Source organism: Mesoplodon bidens (genome assembly GCF_964165515.1).
Source record: "Mesoplodon bidens genome assembly, chromosome: 9".
Lineage (NCBI taxonomy): Eukaryota > Metazoa > Chordata > Mammalia > Artiodactyla > Ziphiidae > Mesoplodon > Mesoplodon bidens.
Genome location: NC_138166.1, coordinates 8,827,244 through 8,842,765, shown reverse-complemented (window position 1 = coordinate 8,842,765; position 15,522 = coordinate 8,827,244). Strand labels below are relative to the sequence as shown.

At 36.5% G+C, this 15,522-nt stretch overlaps 1 protein-coding gene across 4 annotated transcripts in view; it reads right to left on the bottom strand.

The window, feature by feature from the left end:
* FAM185A (family with sequence similarity 185 member A) overlaps nucleotides 1-15,251 on the bottom strand; it is a 78,543-nt gene extending 63,292 nt beyond the window's left edge. For all 4 annotated transcript variants that reach the window (XM_081244108.1, XM_081244111.1, XM_081244110.1 and 1 more), the window contains exons 1-4: nucleotides 14,641-15,251; nucleotides 11,976-12,085; nucleotides 6,388-6,480; nucleotides 1,177-1,315 (exon numbers count right to left, since the gene is read on the bottom strand). In XM_081244108.1, the coding sequence (XP_081100234.1) occupies nucleotides 1,177-1,315; nucleotides 6,388-6,480; nucleotides 11,976-12,085; nucleotides 14,641-15,067 (769 nt within the window). In that variant the 5' untranslated portion in view covers nucleotides 15,068-15,251. The remainder of the gene's footprint in view (nucleotides 1-1,176; nucleotides 1,316-6,387; nucleotides 6,481-11,975; nucleotides 12,086-14,640) is intronic.
* Nucleotides 15,252-15,522: the final 271 nt, after the last annotated feature.

Sequence of the window (15,522 nt, the reverse complement as noted above, 5' to 3'; positions counted from 1 at the left end):
CAAAACAAAACAAAAAACAACAAAACTGATGAATAACTAACAAAACTATTTGCTTTATTTTGGACTCAAATAATACCTTAACCCTACAAGAATGGTTGATGAGGTTTAACTATGAAACTGAAGTTCAAGAATTATTTCAAGCACATAAGTACTCATTTTTTCAGATTTTTTTTTTTAACTGTAAGACTACCTGCCAATTTGCTAAATAGCATGGTTAGCACTAGCCAGGTTTTCTAATACCACCTAATAATTCATGCTGACTACTAAAATCTGGAGGTTTTACCAAAGTGTGTAGATAAATATATTCAGCTTTCCTATAGAAGTTAAATGAGTGGACTACGTACAGCAAAAGTTTGTCTATAACTCCTGGAAAATGGTCCAAAAGGCACTTAGCAGATGTGTATATACTACTTGCCAGGATAAGAGATTCTTAATTCTATGTGTACATATTTCAGAAAACATCTGGACTTAAATCATCTGCTATGTGGGAATTTAAGAAGCATGCTGAGTGACACTGAATACCAGCATGCCCTTTGCCATATTACTTCACCATTACATTCTCTTTTCTTTCAATAACACAAAAGTTAACTAAGTAATATTACATATCTGCAGAGACATGTTTTAAAAGTCACAAGATGATTTTTAATTAAAGAAAACTGAAAATGGCAGGGCACTGGGAGGAGCTGGTGCTACTACTAATACACATAAAGCATTTCAGCCAAAATTAGTATCACTGAATTGCTATAATCAGATCCCACACAAATGTTTCATTAATTTATTTGATCCTTAGCTTTCCCATCATAACATAAAAGCAATCACCCAGAACCCATCTTTATTTTTTAACACTGCTTTTATTTCATTGTGCTTTCCTCTGAATATCCCTGCACATATTTCCTTGTTGTTTGTTGCCTTCTATAAAGAAATGCATTAAAAATCAGAATTATTATTAGCTTCATGTATAACAGCATAATATTCAATTTCTTGCCAAAATAAAATTCAGTACCACATGAGTCACTTTATTTTGTGGGTTTTTTAAAAGATGGTTAGTCTGAAATTAATTATTTAGAGGGGCAGCTTCCTAACGGCAGATCCTCCTTCACCTACAAAGAAACAGTCATCTCTTAAAATTTATGTCATGTGGCATATCTAAGATGTATTAGGCCTCTGTCACCTTACCATGAACACTTCCTAATGTAATATCCCCAGCAGCAGAAGATAGAAATGACGATTCTGTGTAAAGACACTTGGCTTTCAGCAAACCATCTTCAGTAGATACATTAACAGAACTTCCCTGCAGTTTATCTACGGTCACAGTCTAGTAAGAGAAAGACTCAAATCAGTTCATTATAAAATGAAGACTGGTAAAAAGCCAGAATTAGTGGGCAACTAATATGTACAGTACACGGTCAATTTATTGACTTCAATCCCCCAGTTCTAATTACAAGATTATGAGCAACAGTGTTTTCTCTGTGGAATAGACCCATTATATTCCTTCATTTATTTAGATCTTTAATTTCTCTTAATAATGTTTTGTATTTTCTATGTAGAGTTCTTCATCTTTTGTTAAATTTATTCCTATTTGATGTTTTCTAAATGTTATTATAAAAGATAGCTTTTTAAACTTCATTTTATCTTAACTGGCTTTTGTATTTGACCTTAATTAAATCCAAAACCTCACTAAACTCACTTAACTGATTCTAATAATCTACCTGAATTAAAACAATTTTTCTACATGTATAATTATATTCTTTACAAGTGATCCTTTCATTTCTTCCCTTCTAATCCTCATATTAATATTGTTTTTCCTGTTCTTTCCCGCCTTACAATCTGGCTCAGGCCTCCAATTTAACAGTGAATAGAAGTGATGAGATAACAAGTAAGCATCCTTATCTTATTCCTATTCTCAGAGGGAAAGCTTACAACATTGCATCATTAAGTATGGTGTTTGCTATAGATAGCTTCTAGATCCCTTTTTTTTAGATTAAAGAAGTTCCCTTCTATTTCAAATCTGTTTTGTTGTTGTTGCTGTTTAACTCATGAATTGGTTTTAAATCCTAGCATATACTTTATCTTATTTTATTGGATTCTCGTATGATTTTTCTCATTTCATCTGTTAATGTAGTGAATACACTATTACCTCTAGAATTTTTCCACTTTACATCTAATTAGTCAGTAGCTTTCCACTGAACAAAATGGAAGGATTTTTGTGTTTATCCCTAAACTTCTCTAACAAAATTCAGTATGCATTTATGTCTCAAATATTGAGCCCAATGTAAAATGAAGGTATCTAATTAAGGATTCCGAATTATCTTTATAGTATTTTAAACAAATGTTTTATAAGCATAAAGTGAGCGTTAATATAAAATTGTTGACATAAAAACTGAATCACTAGGAAGGCTTGCCACAGTTTTGCCCAGGGTCAAATTCAAGCATTACACTGAGGTATTTAAAGAAAGAACATCATTGTTTTTCAACACATTGGCATCAGTATTATATTCAATCGTTATACTTCCTTCAAAAATTGTTGAGTTCAAAATATTGCATAAGAATTGAGTTTCAAGAATACTAAAATATTAGAAGACAGATAAAGTATGAAAAGAGAAATTAAAGTACCCAGAGGTTGTTATGGGAAGCAAACTAAAATTACTTTGCTGTCCAGATTCCAAGTATATAATTTTGTTTTTTAAGGGACTTTTATTAGGTATATAAAATACACCCAATTGCTTCTTATCTGCTATAGCTAATTGTGGATTCATAGGATTTTTTTAAAAATCTAGTTTCAATAAATCCGTCAAAGAAAGATAGATATTTGATATACATTCAGATTTGTGAGAATACACATTTTGCATTCCTCAGTGTAAACAGTAAGGTTTAAAATTTCTGAAAAAATGTATCCTTTACCTACAAAATTTCTTCATGAAAAGTTGCTTTATGCATAGCTTAAAATTCTCCAAGTATTTCCATAAAGCAGACAACAAGTTTGAATACTCTAGCTTTTTATAAATAGTGAGGCTGTTTTAGGGAATATCAAAAGATAAATGTTGAAAGAATATTTGAAACTTAATTGAATTGGCAAGGGGGAATTTTTGATTAGACTCTCCTCACAACCAAATAAAGCTTTTAAGACACTCCTTATGAGTATCAGGAAAATGCCAAGGATTTACTTTGTTCATTAAACACTAAATATCTTACCCTGTAGGAAGCTAAAAAGTATCCTCCCCTGCCCCACCAAACTAAATGAAAGCAAGCAAAAGTACAACACTCCGCATCACAATAATATAGCTATTTTAACCAATCAATCCGTAAAATTAATTTCAAAGAAATAGAAAATTCACTAAGGGCCATATATAATGTACTATATCAGATACTAACTAGAACAATTAAACTTAGGACACCATAGTTTACAGCAAAATATTGAGGATCTTATTTATAGTTACTAATGCTAATGGAACAAACACTCAAAAAAATAGATTAAACTGTACTTGCTTATTAAGTGAAGTAGATATTTAAAGAAAGAACAAAAAGTAGATCCAAAAATACCTTTCTTAGGGAGATACTGCTATAAATTAATTTGCTTTTCTACACAAGAGGAAATTTTTTTCATAAAGTTTAGTTATTATAAAGCAACATCATAAAATGAAAATGAAGTTTTAAGGAAAAACTGTGGCCTTGTAGCCCAAACTAAGAAAGAAAGGTCAACTGATAACTATATTATCAATTCATTCTACAATCATTCATTCAACAATCCATTCACACAATGGATTTCTACCTTGTCTGTATCAAACTTAGGATACTGAAATTAAGGATACAATTTAAAAACAGCCATTCCATATAAAATGATACATAAAGAATATACTATTAAGTGTTTATAATGCTCACTTGATTCTCACAATCTTGTTGAGCAGAAAAAACACACAATACCATCCCTATTTTATGAATAATGAAACAGAGTCTCAGTAAAGTTAACTGGTAGGTCTAGGACTGGCCAAATTACCTTTCCTGTGTTTTATTTACCTTTATCATCATCATTATAGTCACTATAATGGAGTTAGCTATGCAAGACATTATCTTAAGTACCTTATCTGTATTATGCATTAACTCATTTAATCCTCATAACAACCAGTGTGAGTTAATGTCATTACCAGTATTCTATTTTCCAGAAAACCAAGACACATAGAGGTTAAATAACTCATCTGAAATTAAAGAGCTTAGTAAGTGGCTGAGCCAGGATTCAAACCCAGGTACTCTGGTTCTCAATTATGTGCTCTAAACGAATTCACTATGCTGCCTCTCAAATATCCAAAACACATTTCTATGGAAGTTGTATATTAAAAGTTAACATATTTCATAAGAATTTATTTTATATAAAACCCCACAAACTTAGAAATACGCCTTAAAAATTAACACTATGCATAATGTAAATAGAAAGAAATATCAAAACTGATTCTTTAGGGCTTCCCTGGTGGCGCAGTGGTTGAGAGTCCGCCTGCCGATGCAGGGGACACGGGTTCGTGCCCCGATCCCGGAGGATCCCACATGCCGCGGAGCGGCTGGGCCCGCGGGCCATGGCCGCGGAGCCTGTGTGTCCGGAGCCTGTGCTCCGCAACGGGAGAGGCCACGGCAGTGGGAGGCCCGCGTACCGCAAAAAAAAAAAAAAAAAAAAAAAACTGATTCTTTAGTATAACACAAAACTCCATCAGGCAGGAAACAAAAGAGTATAACAGAAAGTAGGAATAAATGAATATTCAATAAACCATGAAAGTTGAGAGGATAAATAACGAGTGGAAATAGTGGTCAAAATATTAAAAATAGAAAATAATTAAGATGATTTAAATTCTTCTTTGATAGTTACATGTGAACATCAATATGCAATATTCTGCAACTGCAGTTGTCCAATTTCCCTTTTGCACCTCCAAGACCACAACAATCAGAGAGGTGAAACTAAATGCTGTCTCAAAACGGCTGCCACATAAAGCCAGGCAGTGTCTTTCAACACTTTTTAAAAAGATAAATTTGAATATTTAGGTTTAAACAGTCTCTCACAGGTTTTAAGAGAAAGGTGATGGAAAATAAAAGTGACAATAGTAGAACAATTACTGTTATAACCTACCTTGTTTAATTATGCCAACAATAATCTATATATAAGATACAATTCCTCCCCACCAATTATCTGAGAATACAGCCGAGTATGGAATTGAACAAATTTATGACCAAAGAATCCTTGCAAATTGTCTAACTGTAAAATAAAAGGTGGCTTAGACCTTTCTAAAAGATTTAAAACATTACTGATCATGCTAAAAAATTGTGACAATTTATACTACAAAATTATACCTTTATTCTTAATACTATGCTAAACCACAGAAAGCAACAAAAGTTGACTGAAAAAATGCAAACTGTCTTATAACAATCAAAGTTCCTATGGCTAATAAAAGCTTTTGGAGAACAGTAATGCTGTCTAATGGTGCCATCTTGTGGAAAACACTGAAGAAAGTTGAGTTTTGAAACTCCTAAAATTGCCTAAAGGCAAAATAAACAGGTCTCAGAAAAAATACTCAAATAAACCTAACAATAAGAAAAATTTAATCCCAGTTATTTTGGTATTATGTAATGACTGATTTTAACCCATGATCATTAAGATTAAAATCTCTTCAGAATTAGAATTCAATATTAAGTATTTGCAAGGGATGAACTGGGAGTTTGGGGTTAGTACACAAACTATTACATATAGAATGGATAAACAACAAGGTCCTACTGTATAGCACAGGTAACTATATTCAATATCCTGGGATAAACCATAATGGAAAAGAGTATAAAAAAGAATGTATATGTGTGTATAACTGAGTCACTTTGCTGTACAGCAGAAATTAACACAACACTGTAAATCAACTATACTTCAATACAAAAAAAATTCTAAAGAAATATTAAGAATTTAAAGATGTTATTGAGGGAGTTCCCTGGTGGTCCAGTGGTTAAGACTTCACCTTCCAATGCAGGGGGTGTGGGTTCAATCCCTGGTCAGGAAGCTAAGATCCCACATGCCTCACAGCCAAAAAAACAAATCATAAAACAGGAGCAATATTGTAACAAATTCAATAGACTTTAAAAATGGTTCACATCAAAAAAAAAAAAACTTAAAAAAAAATAAAAGTTAAAAAAAGATGTTATTGATTCCAAATAAGTAACTAAATATCTATCAAAAGTATTAAATCACAAATTTAAAATTAAATTGTATAATATTTAATCATCTCAGTTCAAATTTCAATTTACTAATGAACTCAAATGCATTAAAAAGGGAATGTTTTGCCACAAATTTTGTAGAATCTACCCACTGTGTGAGCCAACCAGATGCAAAATAGCAAGTACTAAAAAAGAAAATTACAATCTTACACTTTTATCTGATGCATGAATATCTATATTTCCATAAACTGTTCCCAGGCAGATCACTTTACCTCCTTTTGTTTGAATATGTAATTTTTGACTCTGAAAGACAAATACAAAAATTCACACATAGAAAAAGAGACAATAAATTTGACTTATACTAATAAAAAATGTTCCAACATTTTATACATTTCTTTTAAAATAATAATAAAGCAGTAAAAGAGGAAGTAGAAATGAATAGAAATGCACTGTTTGGAATAATAACATCAGTGAGAAAAGAGTGTCAACTGCTGTTAAAGTGATTAAATAAAGCTTCTTGGACTCAGGAAAAAAGATACTTTGGTGTTCTGGTAGCTTCACTGAAGAAAGGGTTGGGAATCAAAGATCACAATGGCTAACTAAACATAAATCATGATGAGGATGACAACAATAATCACTGTTCATCATTATTAATATTCATCATTAATAACAGTAATATTTATTACTTACTTGGCATTTTCTTTGTACCAAATAACAACGTTCACTACTTTACATGAACTAACATTTAATTCTCACAATTCAGAGATGAGTATTATATTTTTCCCATTTTACAGAGGAAGGAATCCAAGAATGAGAAAGGTTAAACAACCTTATCAGGTGACACATTAGAAAACAACAAAATCTAAACTAACAGAATCAAGCTCTGTATGATTTCAAATCCTACACTCTTATTGCTGGAGTCACCTGAAGAAGTATATATTCTCACTTAGGAAAACAACCCACTGACTGTTAAACTTTCTAGTACAACACAGCCCAGAAACTGGAACTAAATGAAAATGTCTCTAAGAAAATAACAGTTACAGTTAGCCTCCTCTGCTAGATAAAAGAAAAATGTGTGTGTATGTAACACTTGATTTCACACTTGGCAAGTGTGGCAGAAACTATGATAGGTCCACAAAAATCCACTTTTTCCCAAAGTACAGAGTGTAGCTGGGCCCATGAAGAGACAATGTTTTCCAGCTTCCCTTATCTCTTAGGTGCTGCTCAGTTCTTGCCAATAGAACATAAACAGAAATGTCATGTGCAGTTTCCAGGCTGGAGCTTTTAGAAGAACTAATGTGCGTTCTCTGTGCTCTGACCCTCCCACCAGGTGAATGTATATTACAATAAGGCTCTAACAGACAGCAGAGCCAGAAGAGGACGGGAACCTACAATACCTGAATAGAAACGAGTCACCCACACACTTGGACACAAATGAGAAATAAACTAGAGCTGTGTGTGAGCCATTAGATGTTTGGTCTATTTTTTTAGGGTAGCTGACTTCACCTTAATATTTGCATAAGTCTTCAGTTCTAACACATCTATAAAGAGAAAAAGAATAGGTAAATACCAGAAGAAGAAAAATAGCAAAAGCAAACCCACCAATATCATAACCAGCAAAGGTAGAGATGTATCTAAAAAGTGGGGAAAAAAATACAAAACAACCATATACCTTCTGGTTGCTTTACTCAGGGGGAAAAACAGTAAAACCTTGGGTAAAATGGCCCAGGAATGAAGTTCAAAAAATTCGGTGAAAAGGGCAAAATGAATCATTCTTAAAAAGTTTATCTATATTACAGCATGGTAGACTTCATGCCCATAGAAACATGAGTCAGAGTCAAACTGTATTTAATACAGTCTTTATCAAGAAGACAAGTAACTGACGAACTTTAGAAAAAAGTATCTCCACAACAACTGTTATTTTATTTAAATCAGGAGTTCTTAACCAAGTTTACACAACATTCTAGAGAGTCTGTGAAACTTAGGAAACAGTAAGCAAAATTTCATATGTGTGCATTTTTTCTAAGGAAACAATCATCATATTTTCAAAGAGGTCTAAAGCACAAAAATGTTAATAGCTATCATTAAGTTCAAAGCTCATCTAATTTCAAAAAATGTAAAGTAGATTATAAAATTTAAAAACATATTGATCTTGGGTGGCCTCGGCCTGCAGCAAGATTTCAGTTCCCTGCCAGAGACTGAAGTCAGGTAGCAGCAGTGAGAGCTCTGAATCCTAGCCACTAGACCACTGGGGACCAGTGGCCGATGACAAGGCCCTAGACTGTCAGCTGTGTAGAGGTGAATTTTCACATAGAGACAGAAAGTAGTGAAGCAAGTAAAGTGTTTATTAGGAGGAAAAAGTACAGTTCTTGTGGATAGACACATGGGTGGGCTCAGAGAGAGAGTTGCCCCCTTGTGGTAGTTTGAATCACTTTTATGGGGCATTTCTTCCAGGTTTCCTTTGACCAATCATCTTGCTTTGCCTGGCTCTGAGTCCGTATTTGGTATATCTCAGGATCCTCCCCATGTATGTGCGTGCACGCATCTCTCAGCCAAGATGGATTCTAGCAAAGAGGCCTATGCATAGCTGACGTCACTTACTCTGAGGCGGTGCCCCCTCCCTTTTGGACCTCCAAGAAGCCTTTCTGGGCATGTGTAGTCGGGAAGGTCTCCTTGACTTTAGGAATATGTGGTCTTTTATCTCTTATCTGGGCAGGGCCCAGCCTCCTCTCTCCATTGTCCTGCTATTGATATTTTGAAGTTTCTGGCCACAGGGAATGAACTCCAGCTGCTTACCCTGGGGCCCATATATCTCCTGCCTCAATATGCAAAACAAAGTAGTTAAAATGTTTAAATAAATCAGAAGCTATTTAGTGTAATATAAACTATTACTGTTGCATTTTTTTTAAATGCAAATATGTGGCATTCAGTGAGTTAGTACTGCCAGACATTTTGCTTAGACAATAAGGAAAGGTGGAAAGAGCATGAGCTTGGAATGCAGAAAGACCCAAGTTCAAATCTTAGCTCAATTTATTAGCTGTGGGAACCTAAATGAGTTCCTTAATCTCTTGGTAGCTCACAGTTTCTTCCTTGATAAAAAGAATTAAATGAAGCCTTAGCTACATTTCTGGGTACATAATAAGGACTCAGTAAACAGTAGCTGTTATTATTGCTATAAACATCTTATAACATAGATCAAATATATTTCAAATCCTTAAAATGAGTGGAAGAGAAACTTACATTAATAGGTGATCACTAATTAGAGATAATGATATTGTATCATATTTAAAACTTAGGGCTTCCCTGGTGGCCCAGTGGTTGGTAGTCCGCCTGCAGATGCAGGGGACGTGGGTTCGTGCCCCGGTCCAGGAGGTTCCCGCATGCCGCGGAGCGGCTGGACCCATGAGCCATGGCCACTGAGCTTGCGCGTCTGGAGCCTGTGCTCCGCGGCAGGAGAGGCCACAACGGTGAGAGGTCCGCGTACCGCAAAACAAAAAAACAAACAAAAAAAACCAAACCAGATATTTCACGGAGCATTCCCATTCTGAATTTAAGTCAGTTAAATCCTAAGATCTCAAGAATAATTCTCTTACCTCTTAATTCTCCTAACTACCATTAAGATTCAACGGACCCAATTCTAATTCTTGAATTTCTTTTTTGAGCTATTCTATTTGCAGGACTGATATTTCATGACCTTTATTCTTCCTTAGAGGTCTCCCAAAGAATAAATAGAAAATTTACTCATTTTTTAAATAGAATAAAACTCATTCTATCTTAAAATTACCATAATGGTTCACTGAACTCCTTTGTAAATCTCAAATACATTATGGGATCTTAGTATTCTTATTTTTCATATGTCTCATAACATTTTGCTATTTCATTATCCTAGCAGTTATTTCATTATTATTTGTCAATTATTCCTAACTATGCTAGAAAATGTCTAAAAGAATAAGACAACAGAAGAATGATGAACTTGCTTCAAATGGTGGTTCTCAACTAAAGGTGATTTTTGTCCCCCAGAGGACATTTGGCAATGTGTGGAGATATTTTTCATTGCCCTAAGTGAGGAGTGTGTTTCTTGGCACTTAGTTGATAGAAGCCAGAAATACTGCTAACCATCCCACAGTGCATAGGTCAGCCCCTGACAACAAAGAATTATCCAGCCCAAAATGTCAACAGTGCCAAAGTTGAGAAATCATTTTTCATTTTATGCACATAATGGCAGAAAAAAGAAAACTGACAAAATAGATCTTTCAGAATTATCAGATGGATCAAAAGATGATTGCAAAGAGACAGACAGCAGTACAGTAGCTTCTAATTTTGGCTGTGAAATTGAAAATCTAAGACTCTGAGTCTCCAGAGAACAATATTCTAGATGAATTTCTGAAATTCAGGCATTGATGAGTGACCAATATATTTATAAGGACAAAAAGGAACCATGGTATTCTCATCCATTTATAGTCATTCAACATGAAAACTTCATTGTGCAATCTTTTACAAGAACTGGAACCATCTCATTTTTCCAAAAGGATATGTAATAGTATTCTTTAATCTTTTTTGATATTTGTGCAACTAAATTTTTCTTATTTTTTTGGCTGCGCCGGGTCTTAGTTGTGGCACGTGGGATCTTCATTGCGGCATGCAGGCTCTTTCAGTTGCGGCATGCAGGATCTAGTTCCCTGACCAGGGATCAAACCCAGGCCCCCTGCATTGGGAGCATGGAGTCTTAACCACTGGACCACCAGGGAAGTCCCTGTGCAACTAAATTTACTGAAATGGTTCACATGTGAAGACATGCCAAAGGTAGGTGTGCAAATAAAAGTGGCTGGGACAAAACAAATAATGTAAAAATTTTTAAATGCATCCAATTAATCATACTAATTACTGTTTATGCATCTAAAAATGAAAATGTTTTGCAATTATGAAGCAAAGATGACTGACTTCAACAAAGTTACATACCACCAAAGTTCACAAAAGTATTGAGTTTTGGGGCTTCCCTGGTAGTGCAGTGGTTGAGAGTCCGCCTGCCGATGCAGGGGACACGAGTTCGTGCCCTGGTCCAGGAAGATCCCACATGCCGTGGAGCAGCTGGGCCCGTGAGCCACGGCCGCTGAGCCTGAGTGTCTGGAGCCTGTGCTCCGCAACGGGAGAGGCCACAACAGTGAGAGGCCCGCGTACCGCAAAAAAAAAAAGTATTGAGTTTTGAATATGCAAGTGTAAGTAGTATCAGTAGTAACAATAAGCTAGAACTTATCAGAGATGTATTTGAAATCATTTAGAGCTGAGACCAATCTAATTTTAAGAAAATTAAATATAAAAGCGTTGTTACAAAGTGAGACGAATCATTTGCTGTTTAGCACAAATACCTACTTAATCCTTAAGTAATGAACTACCTGGTACATTAAAAATGTGATTAATTTAATATTTTAAGCAAATTTATAATGCTTAACGACTTTTCCTTACTCCTTAATAAATGGAAGACAATCATTCGTTAAAACTAAAATTTCTTAAACTTAGTAAAATCTGAGAATACTAAGAATGTATTATTAGTATCACTTGTACACTTTGAAATGAAATCTAAAAGGAACATGACAAAAACCTTCAAAGTTGCTACAACCTCTATACTTTCATAAAAGAACTGACAAACTTTTTGCCAGGAATTTCTGAGTGATGAATAAATGATACTCAATATTTCCAATAAATGATGCTCAAATAATAACCTTAATTTGATACCGCAGTTCATAGTTTAAGGTGTTTTAAAAAATAACGTTGAAACAAAATTAGAAAAATATTTCTACCTTAACTGACTGTAAGATGCTGGTCCCCTGTTCCGTTTCAATTTTGCAATTATCACACTCAATATTTTGGACTTTTACACAGCCAGACCCTGATGACTTGATATTCAAATCTAGAAATGAAAAAAAGAAAAACCAAGTTAGTACTACGGTTAATGAGCTCCAAAGCATTTCAGTGTCCCGCAGAAATCCAGCTCCTCAGTTTACTGAATCCTGGAAAGAACACAGCTGTCTGCAGACTCTCTCTAAAGGTAAGGGATCTCCACCACAGCAACAGGACCAAATGTAAAGCCCTTTTCTACCAGTTTTTAAAAAGCAGTTATTTCTGTTGGCGGATATCATTTAAAGAGAGAAAGTAACATAGGAGATAAGTAAAGCAGGTCAAAGATTCCAGTTCTTATAGAAGATCATAGAAGCCTCTTCGCCACTGAGGAAATACACAAACACAGATTTGAGTAAGAGTGCAGCAAGTTAACAAGTCACTATGGTGAACTGGATAAGTCAGTTAGCTTATTCTCTTCTATATTCATGAAAGTTTAAAGATTTGTTCCCAAACTTCCCCCAAGTTAAAAGCCTACTGCAGGAGTAGCATGGATCAGTATATATGACCATGAGTTTGGTTTTCAAATCCTACCTCTAACCTTTCATATGTAAAAAATGAAGATATTATCATGCAGCTATATCACAAGGTATTTGAAGTAATAAAAAGTGGGAACAACTTTGAAAAATCTAGTACTGAATAATATTAAAACCTCAAAATTGTGGATAAATAACAGTGATATATATGAAGAAAGTCTGGCAAATAAGCCATACTTAGCTTTAAAGTTTAACTTTAAATTCAATACAAGGTGTAACCTTAGGTGTCTCCGTATAAAAATTAAAAATCTTTAAAACACTGATATTTAATACCCAGTTCAAATAAATATTGATGATTTCCCTTAAACCAGATGAGAGAATTAATGCTGCCCCAAACACAAACTACTGGGGTCTTAGCACTACAATTCCAATAGTCATGACATAAAAATCAATTTCTACAGTTGAGTATATGGCAGTCTCTATAAAGGCAATATTTTGGTTGGGATTAATATAAAATACATAAAAAGACAATTTTACCCCATACTTACATGGATGCAAATGCAACTGAAAAACTTTCAGCCAGTTAAGTAGTGTTACAAATTAAGGTTTGATCTCAAGCAGTAATGATAGGCATGGGGAGAAGAAAACAAATTCTAAATATACTCTAGCCTCAGTAGGTGGGTAGAGAAGTTAAGGCTAGATACTGAGTGGTAGTAATGCTACACTCACTCATTCACTGAAACAGTTATAGACGAACTGGAGGAACACGAGTAAGTATGAGTAAAACTGAATTATGTTGATTTGAGGGGCCTGTGGAATAGCCACATGTTAACACTAAATTGGAAATGAGATTCTGGCTCTAAAAAGAGAAATCAGCAAATAATAAGGTTTGGGTAGTTCCATTTTTATCTGTGCTGCCATAAAATTTTGCTTATCTCTATTTCAATACTCAGTCGATTTTGTACTACATAATACATTGGCAAATCTTCCTCCCCACCCCAGACTGTTAACACTTTGAGATCAGGGTCTCTTATTCACCTAGGCTAGTTAAAAAAAAGTTGAGAAGCAGTAAGGCATAGTGGTTCAGCAGACCCCAGTCAGTTCAAATCTCAGCTCCACCACTTTATATCTGAGAGAAAATAGGCATATTTCTTGATCTAACCCCACGACAAATTAAATTTCATGAAGGCACGGATTTCTTCTACTTGTTCACCCACAATAAACACTTAGTATATGAAACTTGCTGTATCTCAATTCCCTCATCTTAAATGGTGACAATAAGTGTCTATAATACAGTGCAACTGTAAGGATTGGAAACGATTATCTTAGAAGTGTTAGTTGCTATTACGATCTTCATTAGTATCGTCCTTCAGTCCCGGGAAGTCGGAGAGCCAGGGAAGACTCTCCTAGAAAAGCGCTGCGTACACAGTCGTTTCCATGTGAGAAATAACATGGAATCCAAATACCTAGGAAATATATCTGGCAGCCATTATCAGTTGAAGTTTCCCAGGCAATCTTACTATGTGTTTTTCTTCATGGCCTGCTACTCAAAGAAAATTTACTTAGGCCAAAATGAGTGGTGACGTTTTCAGTAAGAAGCCGGGTGCCTATCAGAAACCAAACACCTGGTCGAGGTTCGATGGAACATGCTATAGACAAGGCTGTTTGGGGACAGACGCCAGGCAGTGAGCAAGGGGAAACGCGGATGGTCTGCCATGCCACTGAGTGGATTATCAAGATACTTTAACCCTGGAAAATACACCACATTGTTACCGACAAAGTGCAGTGACACAAATAGGAACAAAGTGCCAAAGGAGAACAGAAGGGGCTCCACAAATGTTATTCGGCTTAGATTATTCCAAATCATGTTTCCGTTCAATTTATAAAATTGCTGTAATTGAGAACCTAATTCCTAACTACTGCCCAGAAACCCAAAGCACAGCAGAAAAAAAGAGGCAACCTCCGAAGGCGTAAATTGTAAATTAGGTTGGAAAGTCAGATCCAAAGGGACCAATTAAAAACGCACGTCGGCCTAATTCTATAAATTCACTGGATGTGCCCTGGGACCCAAGCCCGTTTAAACTTCACTTGCCAAACTTCAGGGGCGCGTTCACTTCCACGGACGCCTGGGGGTCGATGACGTCGGACACGATGGCCACCTCCTTCTGCGCCTCGTCGTACCTCACCTGCAGGCTGGCCACGGCCCCACCCTCCACTCCGCTCACCGCCACCAGTACGCGGTCGCCATCCGGGTAGGTAAGAGGGTCCAGGGGCCTCACGGCTAGGGAGCACGGGAGCCGCATCCGCAGCCGGCCGAAAGGGCTCACCAGAAGCGCCCACTCCTTCAGAGTCCGGCGCGCGGGACCAGACCGAGAGACGTCGGGCCGGGACCCACCTGAACCGTACAGCCGAACCTGACAGGCCCCGCACGCACAGCGCCCCGCGACCTCGCTGGCCCACACTCGGCGCAGACATAGCCGGAGGCAGCCCAGCCCCCATCCCGAGTAGGGGACGAACATGGCGTGCTCTCACGCTCCCTCAGATCACCTCAGCCACAGGCTAGTCTCGCCACGGCCAGTCGACTTGGCCTCTGTGCCGGCGCAAGTCAAAAGGGAGACATTTGAGAGGGTGTGCTGAGGCAACAGCAAGACTGCTCACTCCGTTCAGCAATTTAAACCTCAGCTACGCACGCCTCGGCGGCAAATTGGAATTTCAAAGCTTTAAGTATCCACCCTGACCCTGACTCCTCGCCTACTCCCGCCCCTTTCGCAAAGGCCGGTGGGATAGGTAGTTCTAATGGAGTCAGACGTCGAAGGGCTCTGGCGGCTTAGAAACTACATTTCCCAAGAGGCAATGCGCAAGGTTGTTAAGGCTAGTAAGAGCAGGGGTTACACGGGACTCGGAAGGCAAGCGCTCCTTCCCTCTAGCCAATTATCCATTGGAGGGACAGGGGGGGGAAAAAAAACACACCAGA